General features: G+C 36.6%; 1 protein-coding gene across 3 annotated transcripts in view; it reads right to left on the reverse strand.

Annotated features, from left to right (window-relative positions):
- Positions 1–25,649, reverse strand: part of Plcb1 (phospholipase C beta 1) — a 616,577-nt gene that overhangs the window by 400,791 nt on the left and 190,137 nt on the right. For all 3 annotated transcript variants that reach the window (XM_048348812.1, XM_048348814.1, XM_048348813.1), the window contains one exon: positions 9,182–9,250. In XM_048348812.1, the coding sequence (XP_048204769.1) occupies positions 9,182–9,250 (69 nt within the window). The remainder of the gene's footprint in view (positions 1–9,181; positions 9,251–25,649) is intronic.

Below are 25,649 nucleotides of genomic sequence, written 5' to 3' on the forward strand. Positions count from 1 at the left end.
CATCCACAATTTATTATAAGTTATTTCAGATTCAACAGCCCTTCAGAAAGGTTGTTTTGAATATTAGCTAGAAATTCTCATGATAGAGGAGAAATCATCTAAGCGCATACATGCCCAGTGATATTTTCAGAAAAATTAGAAGTATCTAAAAGGGAGGTTTGAGAAATAAAACAAAGGCCCAAAGGAAATTTACCACTTGACCCAAATACATCATTTATTCCCTCCTTCTCAAACCATGTTTTTAGAGGCTCTTCTGTCTTCTGTCTGGCTATTCTTTTTATTGTGCTAAAATATAAACAGCATACTATTTACCATTTTCAATGTAAAGTTCAGTGGCATTAAGTGGGTTCAACTGTGAAACCACCATCACCTGTGTTCATCTGCAAGAAATTTTTCATATTCTTAAACTAAAACTCTGTGTCTCTTAAACCACAAACCTCCCACTTTGCCCCTCCTCGTTGCTCTTGTAACTACCATTATATTTGGTGAATTTGAGTATTATAGGTCCTTCACATATGAATGGATTCAGAATATATTTGTCCTTCTACATTTGGCTTATTTCACTTAATGTAAATCTGATGGGTCTATTTAATATCATTCTCTTATTAAATACAAGGCACATTTCAGATAGCTATCTATCCCTCAATGGACATTAGAGTACCTATATCTGTTTTTATTCTGGCTTTCAACTCATTGGGTATGTAACATTCCTACTATCTTTTTCTTGTTCTCTTACATTCTAGGACTCAAACCTTGAACTTCATTCATTGATAACCCACATTTTTATAGGAGACCTCAGCCAAACTTCATGCTTTAACCCCAAAGCTTCAACCCCAGGATCAACATCTCTCCTGAACTCCAAACTTGATGTTATCTTGACACCATCTGATGCCTAGCAAGCATGTCAAAACTTAAGAATCCAAAATGTTGTTGTTGTTGTTGTTGTTTTCTATTCAAATGTGTTCCTTTCTTTTTCTTCTGGGTCAGAACATGACAAACTCAACTCCCAAATTTCTCGAGTCAAAACACCAGTTTTTTAATCCATTCTTGCTTTTCCTCATACTTCACATCCAACATATTCACAAACCCTATGTGTCAGCTTTTCCACATATTCAGACTCTGTGGGGGTTTTTTTGTGTTTGTTTTTGGTGTGTGTGTGTGTGCACACGCATGTGTGCTGGTACTAGAGTCTGAACTTAGGGTCAGGGCATTCTCTCTTAGCAGTTTTTGCTCTAGTCTAGCCACACTTCCACTTCCAGCATTTTGTTGCTTAATCAGAGATAATAGTGTCTAGGACTGTTCTGTTCAGACTAGCTTTAAACATACTCAGGTGTCATATTCCTGAGTAGCTAGGATTATAAGTGAGAGCCACCAGTGATTTCCAGAGTCTGTATTTTTTTTATTACCTCCCCATCTGCCCCTAGGTCATAGTTACCATGACTCTTACCCAGATTGTGTGCAAGAGCCAACTGCTTTGTCCCTCTTGCTTCTTCCTTTGTCCTTTCTAGTCAATGTTCAACCCAGTGACCAGCCAGACTTTCAGGAGCTCAGACTTTGTCATTCCCCTGATGAGAACTTTCATTCCTTTTTCTCATTTGTTTTTTTGTGGTTTTTTTTTTTTGTTTGTTTGTTTTCCATGAAGTTCCTGGGTTTTGAACTCAGATCCTAGGCACTGTCCCAGATCTTCTTCTTCCTCTTCTTCTTCTTCTTCTTCTTCTTCTTCTTCTTCTTCTTCTTCTTCTTCTTCTTCTTCTTCTTCTTCTTCTTCTTCTTCTTCTTCTTCTTCTTCTTCTTCTTCCTCTTTCTCTTCCTCCTCCTCTTCCTCTTCTTCCTCTTCCTCCTCCTCCTCTTCTTCTTCTTCTCCTTCTTCTTCTCCTTCTCCTTCTCCTTCTCCTTCTCCTTCTTCTTCTTCTTCTTCCTCTTCCTCTTCCTCTTCCTCTCCTTCTCCTTCTCCTTCTCCTTCTCCTTCTCCTTCTCCTTCTCCTTCTCCTTCTCCTCCTTCTCCTCCTTCTCCTCCTTCTCCTTCTCCTTCTCCTTCTCCTTCTCCTTCTCCTTCTCCTTCTCCTTCTCCTTCTCCTTCTCCTTCTCTTTCTCCTTCTCCTTCTCCTCTCCTTCTCCTTCTCCTTCTTCTTCTTCTTCTTCTTCTTCTTCTTCTTCTTCTTCTTCTTCTTCTTCTTCTTCTCTCTTTCTAAAGCCTACCACTCTACCACTTGAGCCACAGTTCCTCTTCCTGCTTTCTAGTGGCGTAACTGGAGATGAAAGTCTCCCAGACTTTTCTGCCCAGGTTGGCTTCAAACTGTGATCCTCAGATCTCAGTATCTTGAATACCTAAGAGTATAGGCTTGAGGTACTTATGTCTAGCTCACAAAAAAAGAAAAAAAAGACTAGATGAGTGAAATGAGCTCCAAGATATGGAAACAAGAGGTTTTTCATTGCTGTTGTTATTTTTAATGTACTATGTCACAATATTTCTTGTTTCTTTCCTATGGTTTAGCTCCTGTTATCACTACATGTGACTTTGGTACCCTGGGTATTGTATATACATTTATTTGAATTAGGGAAAGGATGGGGAACAACAAATGGTAAGACAAAGGGCAAAGGTCAAACCGATGCAACAGTGATACTCACAAAATAATGTGTTGGAAAAGAATGGTACAACTTGGAGAATTGGGAAGGAGGGAAAGTAGGAGGAGAAAAATGAGGAAGGGGGTAAAATGTTTGATATGAAATGTACTTACTACTTTACATATGTAACTACAACCCTTCTGTACATCACCTTGACAATAAAATTAAAGTAAAAAAAATGGTATTAGAAAAAAAAAAGACTAAGGAAAAGCCCAAGTGATTAGCATGGTCAGTGAGGCCTGGCCTACATTGTAGATGCATGGGTATGAATAACTACCCACTATATATATATATAAAATATTATATTTTATATATATACACATATGTGTATATATATTTCCATCTCAGGGACTTTGCTTTTACTGTGCCTTCTCCCTGCAGTGTTCTTTCTATGGTCATTCACCTAGTTTTCTTCCTCACTAAATTCATGTCTTTTTCATGGGAATACTCCTTACTAGAATTTATTCTACTATTCTCTATCCAATATCAAGTCGACTCAAGTCGACTCTTGGTCTATGGTCCCCCATGCTGTCTTTCTGTGTCCAGTGGGAAATCTCTGTTGTTGCTCTCTCCTATACTGTGATGGGCTTGAGTTTGTGTATGGGGCTACAAGTTGTAGTGTACTATACTGTACAGCACTCCACTCAGGGATGTCACCTTGGCTACATGAAACATACAAGTGTGGAAGTCATTATGAGCAAGCACAACAAATAGGGTGTGTGCGCGTGCACGTGTGTGTGTGTGTGTGTGTGTGCATGTGTGTTAGTACTGGGGCTTGAACTCAGGGCCTGGGTACTGTACCTGAGATTTTACTCAAGCTGGACCTCTATCATATGAGCCATAGCTCCAGTTTAGGCTCTTTGAAGGTTAATTGGAGATAAGAATCTTAGGGCCATTCCTGTGCAGTCTGGCTTTGAACTGAGATACTCAGATACCAGTCTCTTGAGTAGCTAGGATTGCAGGCATTAGCCACTGTGACTTGCCAATCAGAGATTTCCCAGAGAATAGAACAGTGTGTGACAGGAATTGTCACTCAATGTATACTTGTCCACACAATAAATAATGAAGTAAGAATGTTATGACTTTCTGTATAGAGTTAGTAAAGCAAAGAATAATCAATTTTTAAAATTTAATTTTGTATAATCTTCCTTATGGGATTTGGTGATGCTATATACCATCTAGAAACTAATTGTAGACTTAGATATTTATAAGGTAGCCATACTGAAATTAACATTTTATATTTAGTGTTAAATAAACTGGCATTTTTCCATAGAAAGTACTGAGGGGCAAGTAGCATGTGAAATGGTTTCATTTACATCTATGAAACCATTTAAAAGTAAACATCAGAAATACTTTTCACGAATATTGCTCTTTGCATTTAATATTGATTGTGAGCACATGTATTGTTTGTGCACTAAAGTTGGAAGATGATTGCTTACCATGGCGGTGTTCCTTGGAGAATTAAAAAAAAAACATACAAAGCATATCTTTAGCCTTTCTTACTGTTTCTTTGAGTAGCTTCTTACCTTGATAAGACCACAATCTGATTTTTTAAGTAGTTCATCTACATTTCCATGACCACATTAAGAAGTTTTAAGTTATGTCAACTCATTCAAAATCAGAGTTAGAATCCATATGAGAGAGAATTTTGGCTTGGTTCACTCCACAATTTAAAGCTTGGAATTAAGGGCTAAAGCAAAGTATATACCTCGAACCATGCTTACAAACTGCAACCCCACCTCACAGATGAGAAACTAGAGGCCCAAGCAGAAGGCACAGTTTCTTGAAGTAAGCTAATGGCAGAGCTGGCATATGCAATTCAATCTCCAGTAACCCAGTTTATCTTCTGTATAAATACATCTGAAGATTCAGTACACCCTAATAATCCTGAGGAAGATATTACCTTCAAATAGCATTTTTTGTCACTCATTTGTGGGGCTTGAACTCAGGGCCTGTGCACTGTCTATGTGCCTCTTTTTACTCAAGACTAGTGCTCTGCCACTTGAGCCCCAGTATCCCTTCTGGTTTTTGAATGGTTAATTGGAAATACAAGCCTCGTAGGGACTTTTCTGCCTGGGCTAGCATCAAATGGTGACCCTCTGATCTCAGCCTCCTGAGTAGCTAGGATTACAGGCAAGAACTTCCAGCCCTAGCTTCAGGTAGCATGTTTTAAATATTTCTTCAATGATTTTTTAGCAACAAATACACTTTTGGAGTATACATTCATGTATACAGAAATGTTTCAGGAAACAATTTGTTCTAAAAAAAAACCCTAAAAAATTTAATTCTAGTCAAGTCTATTTCATTTTATTAATGCAAACCATGAGCTTTTAAATTGATCTGTTGGCTTAAGAACTACAAATAGAGCCAAAACCATAGAGAAAACACTCTTTTTAAAAGCAAAGAGCATTTTGAAAGACAGTCCAGACAGGCTTATAATGGAGGCAAGAGGTCTTTCCTGGTACTTTCGTAAACATAAGAAATGATGGAGTGAGAGATTAAAGAAGGAAAAGTAAATACATTTTACATTTCAAAGGAGAAGTTATATTTTTCTTCTGGAATTTACATTTATTTATCAAAGAAACGTCCCAAAGTCTCTCAGATGAGAAATTTCATAACTAGTAGCTTCAGCAAGTCTAAAGCCAAGGCAGCACATTTGGAATTGTATGCATTATGCTGGGAGCCGACATTTAGACTCATTAACAGGGCAGTACGTGGAAGCTTTTTCCATTTCCCACCAATGTCATTTCAAATCACAGCAGGCACAGAAAACAGTTCATTTTCAAATGGATGTTGAATTTTTATGTAACAAGATGCTGTGAAAAACAAAAATAATATGAAGACACAGGAAAAAAAAAACATTTGCAGGGTGCCTGGGTGTTTTGATAAATATCTACTCCACAAATATTTTTCCTTGCTTTGTGGTAGTCTAGACACTTTTACAGAAAGTCTTGCACTCATGCTGTCCTTCTGTTCCATTGCCTGCTCATCTTGAGTTGCCAAGCTTTTCTCACTCTACACCGATGCCCTCATGATTTTACTCTATTTGTTTATATTTTTGTTGTCTATCACCCAATGGATCAGACTCCCAATCCTCTAGTATAAGCTTCATAAGTACTGGGATTACAGGTATTCTCTGCTATACTTAGCATTTCTCTATGCTTTTAATCTTCTGCTGTAAATTTCATACTTTTAGTCCAGAAACTTAGTGGTATCCTATCTAGACACTTCCTTGTGGTCTGCATATTTTCTTAAACAAAGTATCTTGCTGTAATCATTCTAGAAGACCGGAGAACAGTTTGTCTCTCAGTCAACAGCCTATTAGAACTGATGTCATGGGTTTACATCAAGTGTTTTCAAGTGATGCGCAAAGGGAAATTGCCGAAGGAGATCTGAGGCTGGAAAAGAGACACCATTTAGAACTGTAGAGGCAAGTCTGGTGAAGAAAAGAAGTGCTTAAGAGTGGTGGTGGCAGTAATTGAGCAGCCAATTGAGCCTCTGCTGAACCCATTATTTATACCATAAATTGCAAACATTTTAAATTGATTACGTTTTTTATTTGCTATTAGAGATAAGTTTTCCTTTGTCAACGATGTTAACAGTGATATTCCTATCAGTTTCTTTCTTGCCTGTGGTCCCACATTAGCCAGGCTCTCCCTCCCACCCATCTTGTTGTCATAAACATTTCCAATTTAAGAAAATAAATGAGACGTGAAGCTGTGGTTCAAGTGGTAGAGAGTCATACTTAAGTGAAAACACTAAGGGAGCACCCAGGCTCTAAGTTCAAGCCTTAGCACCAGCAAACAAAAGAAAGGGAAAGGAAGGAAGGGAGGAAAGGAGGGAGGGAGTGAGGGAAGGAGGGAGGGAGGGAGACGAAAGAAAACTGCCTTCCTACAAATCTGATTTGATTTTTAAGTAATAGCAGCAAAAACAATAGGGAGTTGGAGTGTAGCCCAGTGATGGAGTACTTGTCTAATGGGTATAAGGCCTTGGATTCTATCAGCACCACAAAGAAATAATCTGATCGTATTAAGAAGAGTAGCTAATATTTAGCAAGTACTTATTAAATGTCAGCATGAATTAAAGTAGCAGGGCTCACTTCTACTGCAAAATTCCTTCCCAGTATCTTGATGCCTGTGTTTTATCGGTATTAATTAGATTCGTGGAGAACCAGAATCTTTGGAGGTAGAAAATAGGTAATAGTATTTCTTGAAAAAAAGTGTCCCAGGTGATTTCATGAGCAGTTAAATTTGAGAACTCCCATGCTAAAGGTTCACTAATGAAGTATTTCATTGACTTCTAGCAGCATTCAGGTCAAGCACTTATTATTATCATCCCTGAATCTAAGAAGAAAAAGTCGGGACTAGGAAGGTCACACAGGTAATATCAGACAAAAGCAGGCATTGAATATATTAAAGTAGAGCAAAGCTTTTAAAAACAAGTAATGAAAAGGAAATGGAGGGGGGGAGAGGGAGGAAAGCCAAGGGGAGAAATTATCCACAGAGAAAGCAACCCATTTTCTGTGAACAAAAACAACAAAGCCAGGGTGTTCTGAGTGCTAAAAATTTGTTCTCAAGAGAAATATTTTGGGCTCTAATAGTAGTTTATCAGCTGAGCACAGCACAGGTGCTACTTGTGTTCATTTATGAACATTCAATAGATATTTATCAAATTGCATTCGTCACTGCAGTGTATGTGATAAGCTAACTGTGAACTACAGTAAAGAGACAGATGCTAGCCAGGAGCTCTTTATGTGATGGTAGAAATAACTTTGACACCTGATGCTTCAGACCCAGTAGGTTTTGATGTAGTGTAGACAGCTGTCAATATTGATAGTGAAATTTTATGGGAATCCAATAAAGAGAGGCTCAAAGACAATTTCAAAGCTACCTTATCAATGTATTGTAGATCTTAGAAGTGCCAGGCTTATGTGAAACATGGCTGAAATGTCTTTGGGAGAAGGAAAAAATAAAGTGTCTTTCCTTCACTAAAGTCTAAACTTTTGCATTATCAACCAAGTATTAATGATGAAACTCTTGATACCAAACTGAAAGATCAGACGATTCCTTATTCCTAGGAGACATTGTAAATAATGGATGAGTTTCACTTTAAATATTTTCAGCAGCCTTCTTGAGAAACAGTTCTAATATTTTCTTGATGTAGATATTTATATTTTTCACATTTCATTATAGATCATTTTAAGAACTTCAGCCAAGTCCATGCATCTGTATGTTTGCTGTATTCTAGAATCTACTGCTGCCAGAACCAACCTACCGCAGTTTTGAAATATCTCTGAACAATAAATCATTCCAGATGTTTTTTTTTTCCAGATCATTTGGATGTCAAAGGAACCACTTTGACTTTCCAAGGATAAAACTCTGTATGAAGAGACTCAAAAGGGAAATTGCTAGTTTCCTATCAACTATGGAAAGAAGGACTGACTGAATGCCTACCTGGCAATGCTACGTTTTGCTAATTATATTTATGCTAAAAGTGAAGTGCTTGCAGTGCTACCTTTTTAGTAAAATAAATTAATCTATAATATGTTTATTATTAATTAATTCACAATAAAATAATTCAACTTAGATGGCTAGTCAACACATCCCTACCACTGAACCCCAACTGATTACTTGGTAATACAAATTAAAACATGTATTTCTTCTTGACAAAATATTTAAAAAATAAACTGTAAGCCTTTCTTTGAATCTCTGTTTAGGACGTTTTGCAAGGCAGAACAACTGTCATCCCATATATCTGATTCTACAGTATGACGATCATCACTAATAACATTTACAGACCTAACACTTTAGCATCTGTTGGTTCCTGGATACATCATTTTAGTTTCTGAGCATTTGACCTATATCAAGTCTCTGTTCATCATATCTAAATGTTAGGTCATGTATGCACTTATGAGGATCAAGGATAAATTTCCAAGTAACCCCAAGCTCATCTTAGCAATTTAGAGTTAAGCAGTACAAGTTGGATACTTCTTATCCAAAATGCTTGGTCCAAGAAGAATTTTATATTTCAGATTTTTAATCAGCTTTTGAAATAATTGCATATACAACATTAGATGTTGCCATGTGTAAACAAAACACTTTGTTTATGTTTCATATCCATCTTCTTACATGGCTTGAAATTAATTTGATACAATGTCTTTAGTGTGCCTGCATTTTGGCATTGATTTCCACAAGAAACCACGTGGGAAACTTTTTACTTGTGGTTTGGTATCAACTCTAAAATGTTTCAGATTTTGGCCTATTTGAGATTCCATAATTCCCAAATACACATGCTTAATCTGTAACTTGTACCTAGCTATTTTTCCTCAAATAAACACAAAATCACAGGGCAATGGGCACCATTAGGTCTCACTGTCCATATGCTCACTCATTATTTGCATCTTTTAATAAATGTGGAAGTGTTTTGAGCAGACTGGCTGTCGTGTTTTACAACATCTACAACAGAGAAACTTTTAATTGGGGCAATTAGTTGATATCATGACACAGATAAATAATCAAGGCAGCAGCTGGTGTGGGCCCGGCGATCAGCTTCCTACCTTGGGAGCTTTGGCATGTTTCCCACACCTGGCATCTTTGACGAGACTGAGATCTAACAGCTCCGTCTCCTGGAAGGCAAAATCAGAATTTGTTAAGAAACTATATAGATCCTTCTTCTTTATTTTTACATCATTGACATCCTTTTTAAAAAAAGAATGCTGTCTTGAGTCTTGCCTGAGAATGTCTCTGTGGTTGAGATATTTCTCTGTCTTTCTTTCACTTCTCAGTAGAATTGGGGTAAAATTTTTTAAAAGACCGCTAACTAATAACTGCTTCGTTTAATAACACATTCAGGTACATTCTGAAAGAATGAAAGGCATGATTTAAGCCTCCAGGCTATGCTTCATGCCATTGCTACTAAGTCATGAGAAATTAGGCCTTCTCATTCTACCACTGACAACCATCCTGTAGTCACTGAGTGCAGGTGAGAATATGAAGGGTTGTCAGAGGATAGGTAATTAGGCAGATGGGTCAAGGAGATGCTCCCATCTGCTCATTTATCCTCCCTTCTCATCTGGCCAAGGTAAACTTAAGGATCTGTCTCCCCTACCCCAGCTTTTTACACATAGACTTTATACCATTATCATGAGAACATATATTCATTATCATCACTGAACACTTATAATATACACATTTCTCTAGGCACCTAAGACATATGCAATACATTTGTTTCTCTGGACTGCCAACAAGTATACATGCAGGTGACAGTACCTATAAATGCTCAAAGGAGAGAATGTCAATGCCAAATGTTAAGTTAATGGCTATAGGTGGTCAGCAGACAGAAGACAGATAAAGGAAAGGTTTGTGGGGAAGTTATTAAGTTTGGAGAACAGAAGTGTGGAGGAAGAGGAATCATCCAAATTTGAGGATAAAACACTAGCAAATGTAACTCAGAAAAGAACACACCAAGAGGTTTGGGGCCAAACCTTGAGAAATACACAGCTTTTAAGCACATGGAGGCAGACAGCCCACAGGGAAAAGTGATAAGAAGAAGAATCAATAGGGACAAGAGTAAACCATAGCAACACTGAAGTCATAGTAATAGTGTGGGAGAAAATTCATATTGGGGGAATTGCATTCCACATTCTGTCTTAATGAAGAGAAGTGATAGAAGACATCAGAGGGCTGGAAACTCAGAAAATCCACCCAAGGACATAAGCCATGAAGGTTAAGCCATATATGTCACCAAATTATACAGTCAACTGTCAGTGGCCTGAAAGGACTATGGAGCAATGAGTAGTATTATCTTAAATGAGATGAATCCAAATATCAACCTATAGTTCTTGGGCAATAATCCAGTTGGGTGTAGGAATCTAGACACCTTCTCCCAGAGGATGTGATGCATAGTCATTCAGCTCTTAACAGACCCTCTGTTTACTCATGTGTATGACTAGTCATAGACACTAGGATTGCCCTGTGGAAATTATCTCAAACTCTGTGATGTGATAAATGACAACCTGGCAAAAAGATTCTCTGATACAGTTGTGATGAAATTATTATCCTGCCATCCACAATGCCATCGTTAGGAAGCAATAGTTACAGTCTAAGATTTGATGCTTTCCTTAGGTAAATGCATCCTATAGCTCTCTCCAGGTGTGGAGGAAGATAGAAAGTAAGTCAGGAGAAAGTGGACTATCGGGCACAAAACGTTTTTATATATCTCCACAGAAATAACAAACAAATGTTAAGAAGAGAGGAAATAGTAAGAAGAAAAGTAAGCTTGAAGAATATTGATCTTGAAGAATATTGAGTATGGAAATTGAGTGGAGATGTGAGTTGGGAGACAAAAATCAAGGTATATAATAGGTAGAGAGATGGGAAACAAAATGGAGGTATAATAATAAGGAAAGGAAAGAGAGGATCAAAAACATGAGGAAGTTTCTATCTACTCATTGAGACTCAGAATTTTGGACAAACTAATGGCACATGTTGAAGATGCTGGTTTGAAAAATTGATTCAAGTCAGTAGTGAGCTTGCTTGAACATTGTTTATTAAATGTCAGCTCTGAGTCAGGTAACGGCTAGTAGGGTTGAACCACAAAATGAGAGAGCAAGTCCTCCATTTGGAGGAGCTCACAAATAATCCAATTATTATCTTCCAGAGAAATGACTTTAAAATGCTTGTAAACATAGGCAGTAGGAGGCCATGGACTATATTCACAATAGAGAAAGGAATGTTACAGCCCTACAACATAGTGTGTGATGGCGGGGGGGGGGGGGTGGGTGGTGATTATCAAAAGAATTAAAAACAAGTACAAATGTGCTAAGTCTGGTATGGAAAAGCGTAAGAGACACATTGGCAGTGATACACTGAGAGTAGTAACAACCAACTTCAGATTTAGTAGACATCTTTTGCTTATACATAAAACACTAACATATTTGTTTGATCCATAGAATACAAATCTTGCATGCACCCAATACATTTAACCTAGTTAGACAGGAACATTTTCTATCCTAGGATATTTTTGCAGTTGAACAAACAAACAATAGTTGGAAACATTACTTGTTTGATTATACACACAAAACCTGAAATGAGTTCACAGAGAACCTACATCTTAGCAGGCATCATTACAGATAATGAGCACTGTTTTCTTGCTTCAACTCTGGAGGAAACACTTATTCCCAAAGTCATGGAGCGATAGTTAATGCCAGCTTCCCCAGGGGATTCATTCTGATACCACAGGACTAAAAACTTCTCTCATGGTGTGTAAAATTGTGTGTGTAGGAAATCCAGCATAGAACACTGTGGATGTGGTTAATGTGGCATGGAAAAGACCCACTTGGAAAAGCTGTTCATGGACTCATTCAGTTAGAAAGTGATGGTTAAAATAGCATCTCCCATTTCTATTAACATGCAAGAACCATCTCTCTGGGGTTTTACTACATCTTTTCCTTTCCTCCGCTAAGAAGAAAATGAGAAATCCAACACAAAGGATGGAAAACAGGTTAGTTCTGTCTATAAAACTCTTTGTAGGTTAATTTTCTTGAGTTAGTAATTTTATGAATCTACTCTCAGTAGTATAAGGCACTGAAATGGTACCTTTTTCAGTTCTTTTAAGACTTACTGTTTTCTAGATTTGCAGAATTCTTTATCATTATATCATCTATTAAAGGCCTTTCAAAATGTTGCCTGTTCATCAGTTGGACATCTTACATCACAATATCTGGTTCAAGATGTCTGGGAGTAGATCTTAAAATTTGAATCCTAACTCACTTGTAGGTAAATCTGTTGCTGATGGTCCAAAAGACAAAACTTTGCAAATAACTTCTATAAAACACTCACATAATTTTTATAAGGGTCTTGAAGACCATGACTGATAAATCTATATAACAGTTGCATATTCCTAAAAAAAATCTGTCTCACTTCTTTCTATAGGAAACTGTCAAAAAATCATACCCATTGAATATAAACTGGGTCTAGTCTTGATTTAGATTTATCTTTTTTTTTTTTTTTGGCCAGTCGTGGGCCTTGGACTCAGGGCCTGAGCACTGTCCCTGGCTTCTTCCCGCTCAAGGCTAGCACTCTGCCACTTGAGCCACAGCGCCGCTTCTAGCCGTTTTCTGTATATGTGGTGCTGGGGAATCGAACCTAGGGCCTCGTGTATCTGAGGCAGGCACTCTTGCCACTAGGCTATATCCCCAGCCCCTTAGATTAATCTTTTAAAGAAAGGAAATTAGTCCCTATTTCTAAAAGTCTCATAGAATTAAATTTTACCTTACCTAGTAAATGTTTTGAAGTGTTGAGAAATTCAGGTAATCACTGAAATAATTTTATGTTGACTGAAAATGTTCTACTAGTCAGCCTTTGCATTATACTTCATAGTATTAGAAAGGTCTTTAGAACCATGGGAGTGGGAATTATGGTCATCCACCAACGGGAAGAAAACTAGAGTCTAAAGGCAAGTGTCCTACATGGATAAAGAAATAATGAATACTATACTCCAGAAAGTGGAAACAACAGATTTATTATGGCACTGTTTGAAGTTCTTTATTTTTTCCTTTCCTTTTTCTTTGGTTTATTCCCTCTTGTCTCTGTTTTTTATTTCTGACAAAAATTACACCAAAGAAAACTTACACTTGAGCATGATATATTAAGCAGATTCTAAGTATTCAAAAGGTGAGAGCAAAGGAGGGTAGTCTTAGGGAGGATCATAAGAGCTCAATAGCTATGTGAATATGATTATACAAAATGATGCTTATTGAAATAAACTCCAAGAAATGGAAACAAGAGGTTTTTTATTACACTGTTTTCATTTTTTTTCTCTCCTTTTTTTTTTTTTTTACTTTTTGTCACTGTTTTTTACTTCTGTACCCTTTGTCTTATATGTAAGTTTATCTGATTTGGAGAGGGGAAAGGGAAGCACAGAAACAATAGAACAAAGGGTAAAACAATTCATCAGTGATACTCACTAGACACTATGTTGGAAATGAACTTGGGGGGGAAGAAGAGCTTGGGAGAGGAATAACTGGGAGAGAATGAGGAGGATGACATTGTTGAAAAGAAAATGTACTTATCTCCTGACTTATATAAGTGTAACACATCTGTACATACCTCTACAATAAAAATTTAAGGAAAAATGCTGTAACTGTACCCTTATTTTAGACCCTAAATGGCATTTTAAAAGATGGAAGACATATGTACACCTATGACTTCCAACACATGTGGAAAGCATCATTCCTTTTCTCTTTATAAGTACAATACAAAGAGAATTAACAATAATCACACCTCAAATTTTAGAGATTATATTTTATTTTCCCTTTTAATGATTGAGGAGAAAAGACCTGCAAACTAAGGGAAGATAGGATGGTTTCTTATGTTTACTATTCAGGAGGAAGATTTCAATCCATTATCTACTAACCTACTGTGAGGGAGATGAGCCATGAAATCCAAAGAAAACTCTGCAAAGAGCATAATTTAAAATGTAACTCCTCGCAGAATACCAATTTCTGTGCATTGTTACCAAATTCCATTAGTCATTCAATATAATAATGTACTTCAAGTTCACATGGTATATAATCAGAGGCAGCAATTCTCATCATAAACATGTCACAGAGAAGATATTAATGGTTGATGTAGCGTGATTATGTATGCCACCACATGTGGTTTGTTCAGTATGTTGTTTAACCTTGGTTTACCAAAAGTAGAATATGTTAGTGTATATATATATGTATGTATATACATATACATATATATATACATACATATATTTTTTTGACTTCCAGGTCATCTTAAAATGCACAAATAAAATGGTTTTAGAGTTCCATTATGAAAGGATTTTAATTTAAAGAGAAGCACGTGGACTTGGACTGAACTCTTTGTTCCTTAACTTTATTCTTTTTCTGCGGGAGCATACAATCTGTTCAGGAGAGTTCTCAAAAACTCCCTCGACTGTCTCTTTCACCTGGCTTACATTTCCTTTGTTCCCTGGGCATGATGGTTTCTTTTTTCCACAAGCTGCAATGGAGATTCAGTGTGCTAAGAAACAGCAGTGGACATGAGCTAGCTGTACAGGTCCTCAGTAAAGTCCACAGAAAAGAACAGAGAAAGTCAGCACATCTGGAGTACTTCCTCTAAACCGACAGAGGTTTATGTAACACAAATTACATACATCCAGCAAGCAGAAAATGTGACTTCTTTCTTGGAATTATCCTCTGTTATCAATGCAATATTAAGCAGATTACTGGGGATGCTTGTGCGTCGCCTGCCATCCTCATCTGTCAAACACAGATGCAGGTACTAGCAACATCTTCCTTATAAGCTGCTGCTAAATTGACTGGGATATTAAACTGAGACCTCCATTTAGCAAGTAACGCTTCCATGAATTCCCACAACATTCCCCATTCCAATTAACAGGGAAAAGATCTTTATAAAAACACTGAACAGAAATGGAGGATGAACAAAGGGTGAATCAATGCAATGAGGATACTCACTAGACACTCTGTTGCAAATAAACTTTACAACTTGGAGGAGAGGGGTGGAGGGAAAGCAGGAGAAAATCAAGGAGAGATAACACTGTTTGAAAAGCAGTGTACTTGTTACCTTACTTTTGTAACTGTAATTCCTTTGTGCATTACCTTTACAATAAAATAAATTTTTTTAAAAAGAAAATGGTACCAAGCTGAAGATAGAAAGTGCTTCCAAATTTAGCTTGATACATTATATGAAATGTCTATCAAATTCACCTTTATTCAAGAAACCAACCACTTAAATGATTGTTACAAGCAACCTAGGAACATAAACCTTAGCTACTACAGTAATATACAGTATCTACCATAAATTCATAGTCTCTTAAACAGAAAGCAATATGAAGGAAAAATGGGGGAAAACATTGCTTATATGTACCTTATGTGCAATTTATGAATGTGAGTGCTACTCTTAGTCTCCTTACAATAAATGGTCTTACTCTCTGTAACTTGGCCTTACTTCTAGTGGTGGGACTTCTCCTCCTCTCCTCCTTCTCTTCCTCCTCTTCCTCCTCCTTGTCACCCCCCTTCTTCTTGCCATGAGTCTTGAACCCAGCACCTGGATGCTGTTCTTGAGCTTGGCCTTCCTTCTAATAACCAGCTTTATTTTAGGAAGTAAAGCAAGAGATAATGTTTTCTCTCAAGTCCAGCTGTGGTGCTTCTACTTCAGACAACTTTAGCAAGTGACCTGTCCCTAGATCCTTGTGGTTGGAGGTTTCAGATCAAAGACCTCATGACCACCATACATCTTTCCTAGTGATACAATATAATGTTGCATGCATTTACAAACGTTGGAGAGACATGAGTGAAATATAGCTACTGATTTATGGTAAACATATCATCTATGTGATTTTAAATATCTCTCTAATTATTTCTATTTTCTATATGCAATGCCATTGTTTGTAGTCTTGGAATAATTGTTGATGGTGAATGGAACTGATGATAATTTCTTCTGTAGAATATCTAAACTAAATATTTGCCATTTAATTATATTTCATTAGTGTAATTTCTATACTGGCAAAGATTATTGTCTTTGCCAGTGAATTTTACACACATACATGCATAGACACATACACATCTCTCTCTCTCTCTCTCACACACACACACACACCCTATAAAGACTGTGAGTGAAAATTTATGTTCCTAATTGTAAAACCTTTCCACTTAGTTGTATTCATTACAATACTCCACTACAGTCATGCTTATGATAGTCACTTTGTATGTATTAGATGAAGTCCATGAAATATAACATTATTTATTTTTTCCTTTACCTATAAATCAATATCTTACTTTTCAATCTCCAGATTTGTCATTTAATTTTCCTCTAGATACATATATATATATTATTTATTTTTATTGTCAAAGTGATGTACAGAGGGGTTACAGTTACATATGTAAGGCAGTAAGTACATTTCTTATCAACCTCCTCCATCATTTTTCTTCCACCTTTCCCCCTCTCTGGTTCCTTCCCCACCCTAACCCAATTTGTAGTTGGTTTACAGCATACTGTCTTGTAAGTATTGCTGTTGCATTGGTTCACCTTTTACCCTTTGTCTCTCTATTTTGGTGTTCCCTTCCCTAGTTCTGATAAAAAATACATACAACACCCAGTGTGCCAAAGTCAGTTACAGTGACATCAGGAGTAAAACCATGGGGAAGAAGGACAAAAGGAAAAGTCATAAATTCATAGGGTACATTGAAAATAACAACAACAAAGGTAAACTACTTATTTCCAAATCTTGTAGTTAATTTCCCTTAGGATCATCTTATGTGATCATATGTACATTGCTATTGAGGTATTGTGCTCCCACTGTGGTTTTTCAGTAGAGTGCTTGCCTAGCATGCATGAAGCCCTGGGTTCAATTCCTCACCACCACATAAACAGAAAATATATACATATATGTTAAAGAATAGTTAGAGCATAAATAGAGCATAAAATTACTGAAAGTAGTACTGAATTATAATCTTTGATTCATTAAATAGGCAAATCGTTTTATTAATGACTGAGCATGTTATGGTTACTTTTTATTTATTGTAAACACTGCTAAGACTCTGAGATGAGGCAAAGGAAACCTCTATTTATATAGTAGTGTTCTAGGGCATTGGGTTAAAAAAGGAATATGATGAATTTATACACCTTGGCACCCTACCTCAATAGAAGCAACTGCACTGTCATCACCATTACTGACTATGACCAACCCAAATCAATTACTACAATAAAATAGTGCAGTTTTAAATCTGGAGGGAAAATATAAGTATTAAGTAAGTATTTATTAATAATATCAACTTTTTTTTGCCAGTCCTGGGTCTTGGACTCAGGACCTGAACACTGTCCCTGGTTGTTTTTTTGTTTTTGTTTTTTGTTTTTGTTTTGTTTTGTTTTTTGCTCAAGGCTAGCACTCTACCTCTTGATCTACAGCTCCACTTCTGGATTTTTCTGTTTATGTGGTGCTGAGGAATTGAACCCAGGGCTTCATGCATGCTAGGCAAGCATTCTACCATTAAGTCACATTTCCAGCCCAGTACTGTCAACTTTTAAAAGAATGCATGATTAGTTTCCAGACTCTATGTCCACACAGGCAATCAGCAGCTAGCTAGTTAATTTTTTCTTTGTTTAAATATGATAGTTTAACCCCTGGTTGTGAAATTGTCATTCAAGAGACAACTTAAAAGATGCTTTTGCTGAGGCCTATGAATTTATTAAACGTTCCCTAATTTGGTATCTCTACCCTTTGATCTCAGCTATTCTCTGTTGCCATAACTTCACAATCACCTTGGGCTCTAGGAAAGAGAAGATTCACTGGTAAGTATCTCAAGCAGAAGGCAAACTACCCTTCAGACTGACAATGCTTTCTTCTCATCATCATCACAGGACCAGCTCAGAAGACTGCCTGCCAGGCATTTTGTTCCTCCTAGATCCCAATGGTAAAGTGACAACTTCCTCAAAACTCCTCCAGAGACACAGACTAAGTCAGGCTAGGAGAGCTGTTTCTATTCTCAAATAAACAGACCTGGTAAGGAAGAGAAAAATGTTGGTTACATTATAGTCACAGAAAGACAGCACTTCAGTCAGTTTCCCATCAGCCATCTTCAGGGTAAAGATGCTTGCCTTAGGTTAAATAGGGAGAACTGGCAGGAGGGGGGGGGGGGGGAGGGGGGAAGGGAGGACTAGAAAGTTATGTGAAGTCCTACATCACAGATGTGGCTAAGAGAGAGTCAGAGGTAGTCTGACAAATTCACAATCTCAGGATTGTTCAGATAGGACCTTGTTATGATAAGAATAATTTATGTCAATAGTTCTTTCCTGGTCAAACTTTTCCTGTATTCCAAGGGGGCTGCAAAGACATCTTGAAGAAAGAATAACTCAGGACAAAGAACACAGACACAGAATGAAGAAAGCTGGGCTGCCTCATCTTCATCCTGCTCCTAGTTAAATCATGGCAACAAGCCATGCTCCTACCGCATGCCTCATTTCATGTTGCCCTGTGAATCTCAAACTATTATCCCCTGAAAAAGGACAGCAACATCCCTTGGGAATCTGTTGAAAGAAATATGAGTTCTTGTTCTTGTCTTAGACCTACTGAATCAGATCGTCTAGAGTAGGGTGATTCTTATTAAATCAGAAGATGGAGAACCTCTGGCCTAGATCTTAAGTAAAGCCCATGGCTGACCACAAAGAAGGTTAATTAACCAGGGCTGGATCTCAAAGGAAATCCAGACACTTAGACAGGTTACTTCAATTTATTTATGAAATAATCACATCAGGTTCCTTGTAGCAATGAGGGAATTGTTCATCAAATTGTTTGAGAAAAGGCTCCTTCTGACTACACTATTTACCAGCAATACCTGTATTACCATAGATTTAAGCAGCAATTACCACACTGGGCTCTGGAGGACAGGTAGAGTCAAGAAATTATAAGCATCCCTGGCTTATTTCCAAGTGTTCTGGTTCAACCCACATACTAGTGGCATGTCTGATAATGCCTCCATTTTCTGAAGCATGTATCAATGGCATTCAACCTGTATTACCTTAATAGGCATTTTGTCAAATCTACCGAGATAGTCTTATTTTCCTCCTTCAGCTACTCATTTCAAAATGCAACACAAATTTCTCTGCTCAAAGGTTTCCATGTTATCCTATTAAGCCTCTCCCTGTGTTCCAGTAGCCACAGGAATGTGACAAACTTTCCATTTTATATGACATTCTGAATATGCCAAGAGTTAATCTATTTTCCAAAAATAAGACATTATGAATTGACACATATACAATAATAAGTGCCATTTCTTTCTTAGTTTCCTTTGCAAAAGGAGTCTTGCTTCTTAAAATCACTTTTATGTGTCTGGCAAGACAGAGGAATCCAGCTGTGCCTCTTCCAGCTAGAATTTGTGCCATATGGAATCAAGATTCTAATGGGGAGTATGAAGCTTAATGGCTTTTCCTGAGCAGAACAGTCACTGAGTAGTCAGCATAACAGCCCCAAGGCCCTCCACTGGAAGTAAATTCTCTCTTTGATCCAATTGTTGCTCAACCTCAAAGTTAATGTACGTACAGGAAACTAGACTAGCTATCCATATTAAGAATTTGGATGAATGAAAAAAAGTAACTCAACCCAGGACCATTTTTCAATTCTTGGGAAAATTTGCTCAAAGTTGGATAAATATAGAAACTCTGTGGCTGCTCACTTGGATCTCTGGTGAACCCCTTTAGTAGCTAGATACTATCACTCAGAGACTGCTTGCTTTACTCCTTCTAATTGGTGCCTGTGACCTATGGCTACCTTAGTCTCCTGAAGGCACTTCACCTAGTTATGCGCACAGAAGAAAGTGGCTGGAAGGCTGTTTTCTGGTGAAAAGAAAATCCCAGAAACTTGGCCTTGAGGCAGAGTGAGGTGCCAGGTATAATTTATCTGCTGGAGGCTGGAAATATGGCCTACTAGTAGAGTGATTGCCTCATATGCATGAAGCCCTGGGTTCAATTCCTCAGCACCACATATATGGAAAAAGCCAGAAGTAATGCTGTGGCTCAAGTGGTAGAGTGTTAACCTTCAGCAAAAAGAAGGCAGGGACAGTGCTCAGGCCCTGAGTCCAAGCCCCAGGACTGGAAAAAACAAAATAAAACAAAAAAACCCACAATAATTTATCCTCTAGAGTTCTATACAGGTTATAGGTTAAGGCTGGGACCACACTTGAAAGCTAACCTTTCTCTCCTTTCCTCTTTCCTTCTTATATATTTTTGTCACTTGGGAGTCCTTCTTTAATAAATCTCTTGCATATAATACCTAATAGTGGGGTCTTTTGGAGAGTATGATTCATTATCATTTGCAAACAATCCATTTAGAACATAAGGTCAGACTATGATTAAATAAGGTTATGTATCCAAAATTACATTCATATTATGTTTTAAAAGTCACTTTTATTGCTATGCTAATTATCTTCTTTGATTTTAGCTATATTTTAATATGTCTTTGGAAGTTTTAAGCAATTTTTCTTTGAAATTTTTTATTTACTATGGTGTGCCTGCAAAATAAGCATTCTTTTCTCTTGCTGATCAATCAACTGATAGCTACATAGCTAGATAGTTAGAGAGATGAATAAATAGATGGATAGAGATATATCCACCATAGAATGTGTACATAAAACTCTATTCTTAAGATAATAAAGATTATTCATTCTGTTACTTCATCAAAACATTAAAACATGAATAAAGATGATTTTTAAAGGTTTTACATAAATAACATTTATGTAAAATAACATTTCTACTCTTTTTCTTTGCCGGTCATGGGGCTTGAACTTGAGCCTGGGCACTGTCTCTGAGTTCTCCAACACAAGGCTAGTGCTCTACCACTTGAGCCACAGTGCCACTTCTGGTTTACTGGTGATTAATTGGAGATAACAGTCTCATAGACTTTCCTGACCAGGCTGGCTTTGAACCACAATCCTTAGATCTCAGTCTCCTGGGTAGCTAGGATTACAGGCTTGAACCACTGGTGCCCAGCATAACATTTATACTCTTTACACAAGTATTATCAATTTAGTATGTCACTTCTTTCTGTGAATGAAAAGTTATCACATAATCATCCTGGGATAATGCCAGATGTGAAAACAAAGACAGGGGAAAACTGAAATTAATGAGTCACTGTATATTTCAAATTGCTAAAAGACCAAATTTTAAGTGCTGTCCCAAAAAAGTGATGATATGTTCCTTAACTTGTTCATTTTCCACAAGAGATAAATACCCCACAGCATCATATTATACCCTCTAAATATGTATACTAGTTATTTGTCAGCTGTAAATAAAAGTGACAATTTTTGAGAGAAAACTTCATAGAAATGGGAAATCAAGGCTTGCTAGTCAATAAGGGATCAACCTCAATATTTAATGAGGATAAAACTGAAGGACAAAGTATGCACCTACATAAAGAATTCTACCAGCAGTCTTGGAAAGACTCAGAGATGGACACCAATTGTTAAGGCATAAATAATATTAAGACTCACAATATTTAAAGTAACAATGGACTTTTGTAGCTAATGTGCAAAGGCAGGAACATTTATGATCTTTAAGTTAATTAAAATAGTGTAAAAGTTTAAATTTCCAGATTAAAATGTCTGAGGATTTGGGATGTGGACAGCAAAACAGTATTTGTGAAGAAGTTGAAGAAAATGACCTTGTTGGAATTCTTTAACTTCTGAATAGGGAACTATGGAGAACTATGCCTACATGTTTTATATTGACAGTCCATAACAATGAGAAACACATAATATTATATAAGATCTCTTTTATAAGACCTCATGTTTGTTCTCATTACTGCTAAAGAACAGTAAGTCCAAACAGAACAAACAAAGCCAATGAATAAAAGACATTTGTCTTTTTTCCAACACATCCTTAACTTGACCTTCATTAGAAATTCCTTGAGAAACTTTTACATTTACTCTTGCCATTGAAACTATTGAAAAGTAGTAACCGATTACAGTTTATTTCAAGAAATTAGTAGTAAAATTAGCATCTTTTAGAAAGTAAAGGATAGAAAATCGCAAAAGAATAAGAACAGAGTTAAGAAAATGTTCATACAAGCAAAAGAAACTGAAGAAGACACTGAATAAATTTTCACACTAAGAACAAAGAACATATATAAAACATGTTATTAGGGCAAGGCAACCAATTAAAACAAAAGTATTAAAGAGGATTTTTATTACCTTTTTTAAAACTTTCTATTGTATATCAAAACGATTTCTAGAATAAAAGGAAGAAAGGAATAAAAGATGGCAAACATGAGCTATGGGGGTGTTCTATGATTCAGTTGTACAAACTTATGACAATGAAGCACAAAGCAAGCAAGGCATTCCAGGGTCAACCCATAGGTTGTCCATTTCCTACGATGGAAAACAAGATGGTCTGAGTGTCAGGAGTGCTTAATAGCTACTTTTCCAACTCCCATAAATCAGCTAAGAGCAGGGGAGAAAAAAAGATTGGCATACCATTTTGTATGTGTCTTTGCTGTAATCTGTTCTCTGCAGTCATTTTTACACATTAGAATCCAGAAAAGACAAGGCTGATAGATAACACGTAATGACAAGGGACTACAGGACCCCCTACCGGGTCAACAGAGTCTCCTCAGGACACACTATCCACCAGGCAATGATGATTTGCTTCTCAGAAATAATGAAGATAGTGATAGAAATTGCTACAAACCCTTCCAAAAATTATGACTCAAATAATCAACTAGGCCATACTTTGATCAGGACTGTTTAATAGTTTGCTTACTTCCCTTTCTTTGCCCCAGTTCTTTGTTTACAAAACCAAAAGCTTGTGTTTGTACCTGGAAGATGGCTAAAGAGGGGATAAAGTGCTGTCATCCTATGGCATACCCATGCCTTGCAGTAAATCTCATTTTCTCTTTCCTTTGCTATGTCTCTTTATTTCACCTAGAGGGGTGAGTAGATGAACCTGTTATGAGAACTCCTGAGTCTCTTTTGTTTTCAGTAATTCAGGAAAAAAATATAAAGAGGCAGCCAGATTGCAAGGATAACTCTGTCACATCTCTCCCAAAGGCTGACTGATGACGTTAATGGCAGTTGTGTCAACATAGTCCCTCGAAAGCTTACTCAGTTGAGGGTTCAGATAGGTGCATTTCATATCTGGATTATGTATATAGTCAGACAGGAGTTTCACATTGTCAAGGCAAAAGACCATTATAAGAACAGAGAAGCCAATGAATGATACCACAAAGACAAAGCACACACACACACACACACACACACACACACACACACACACACACACACACACACACGCCACAAAAAAAAAGCTAGTCCTTGAATGACTCTTAGGAAATCTAAATTACATGAGGAATTAAGAAGCATTAGACTGAATATTTTTTTTCCAAATGAAATTGCCACCTACAGAACTCAGGGCAGAATTTCTTTGCATTTTTTTTCTTTTCTTTCAAATTAAGATAAGATACAATCATTTTCTGTGTATTTTCTTTGTAGATATAGTTAAGGGGAAAAATGTGTTAGAATTTTCTCACCAAGGGCATGGTGGTAGAAAGAGATGGCTGGTAGTATCTTCTATAACTGAAGTATTACCATTCTAGTCTTTGATGTGTTTTTTTTTCTTAAGATCATCTCCCCAGGTAAACACAGTCAATTAATATCCTTCTGTATCTTTTGATATGAATACCATAGTTGACTCCAGGTAGTCTGAGACTTTTCTTTTTAAAAGACATACTTTTATCTGTTATTTGTTCCCCTCACAATTTATGATGTTATGATCAAATGCTTTATCCTCTAGGAATTTGAATGACTGAATTTCATAATCTCTTAGGCAGTCTAAAAATATTGAATATACCTAGGATTATGTTTTTTTCTAAATAAATAACTCATGTATCCTTAACATAACTTTGAGCTCCCAAGAGAACAGATCACTTTTTCATTATTGTACAATATATTTCTTATTGCTACAATGAATGTCAAACCTCAAAATAAAAATAAACCTTACTCAGAATTACTTCCCATATATACACACATATATATGTGTGCGTATGTATACACACGCACACACACACACACACACACACACACACACAAACACACACAGCAAATGCCCAGAAAAAAAATAAGTTTAAAATCCATTTAGCCTAACCTTGGACTCTGCTTTACAGAAAATACCTTGCCTTTTTCTTCCTTAAAGTCTGTGGTTCCTTTTTTCTTTTCTTTAATTAGAGAGCAGCATGTTCCCTGTATACCTTTGACCTAGTCATTCCAATCACTGTAATGACCCATTTTATTTAGGCCTCAGCTTACAAACCTATTGTGTTTCACAAGCTAGGTTCTTTGGATTTTCATTTTTTTTTAATACACTGATCTTTATTTCATTTAAATATATACCAGTAGTGGGACTCAAGGATCATATGGTGGTTTTATTTTCTTTGTTTTTTTTTTCAAATTTTTATTATCAAACTGATGTACAGAGAGGTTACAGTTTCATACGTTAGGCATTGAATACATTTCTTGTACTGTTTGTTACCATGTGGACAAGGTTCTTTGGATTTTCAATTTCAAATCAAGAGAATCACATTTGCTCTATGTGGGTCAGTCAAAATTAACTACAGAAGTCTCCATGTACCAAAATTGGTATGATCTGCTTTATGATTATGGAATTAAATTAACCTGAGTCTTAAGCACTGTATATCTTTTTGACATTTTTTTATTACAAAAGTTGTTTTGTTACTGATTTGTATACAGAAAACAATCCAATCTTAGAGAAATATATAGATAATTGTTTTTATCTCCAGAAGTGTAATTTGATGGACAAATCAGTAGATCTTAAAGTCTCTGGATCAGGAGTCTTAGAATCACCTGGAGATTCGCTAGAAACACATGTTGCTATATGGCAACACAGACTCAGAAGGCCAGCAAACTGTGATATTACAAATGTTTCAAGCAATGGTTACGAATTTATAGATTTGCTAGCCTTTGGACAATTAACTATACATGCTTTTGACCAAGTGCAGTCAAAAAGTAGTAAGTTAAAGTAAAATTTTATTCAAATTTCTGAATCTCTATGGCTGTATTTTGCAGTTTTGTTTAATTGCTGAGTGTTTCTCTGCCTTTAATTTTGTGAATACAGGTTTCTCAAAAATATTGTCTGCTAAAACAAGGTAAAACTTAATGTGTTTAACTAGTAAACTGAAAATAGTAGATTTGCTAAGAGGTAGGATGTCTTTAAGCACAAGTGGGGTACCATTATGGCAAAAAAAATAATTCTCTGCACCCTAGCGTTCAGTTTTTCCATTACAGTGTTCTCTATGGAATTGTAACTCATGGATATGAGGGGTCCACTCTTTTCCACCTATGTCAGCAACAAGTCTTCTGAGATTTATCCCCACGCATTTCAAATTTTGGTGCTATTTTAAAATAGAAGGCATTTTATTCTTTTTCCTTGTCTGATTTCTTTTTTTTATATGCATATAAGTTTATTTTAATTTTCATTAAAGCTATAGTA

This window comes from Perognathus longimembris, chromosome 6 (assembly GCF_023159225.1).
Source record: "Perognathus longimembris pacificus isolate PPM17 chromosome 6, ASM2315922v1, whole genome shotgun sequence".
NCBI classification, from domain to species: domain Eukaryota; kingdom Metazoa; phylum Chordata; class Mammalia; order Rodentia; family Heteromyidae; genus Perognathus; species Perognathus longimembris.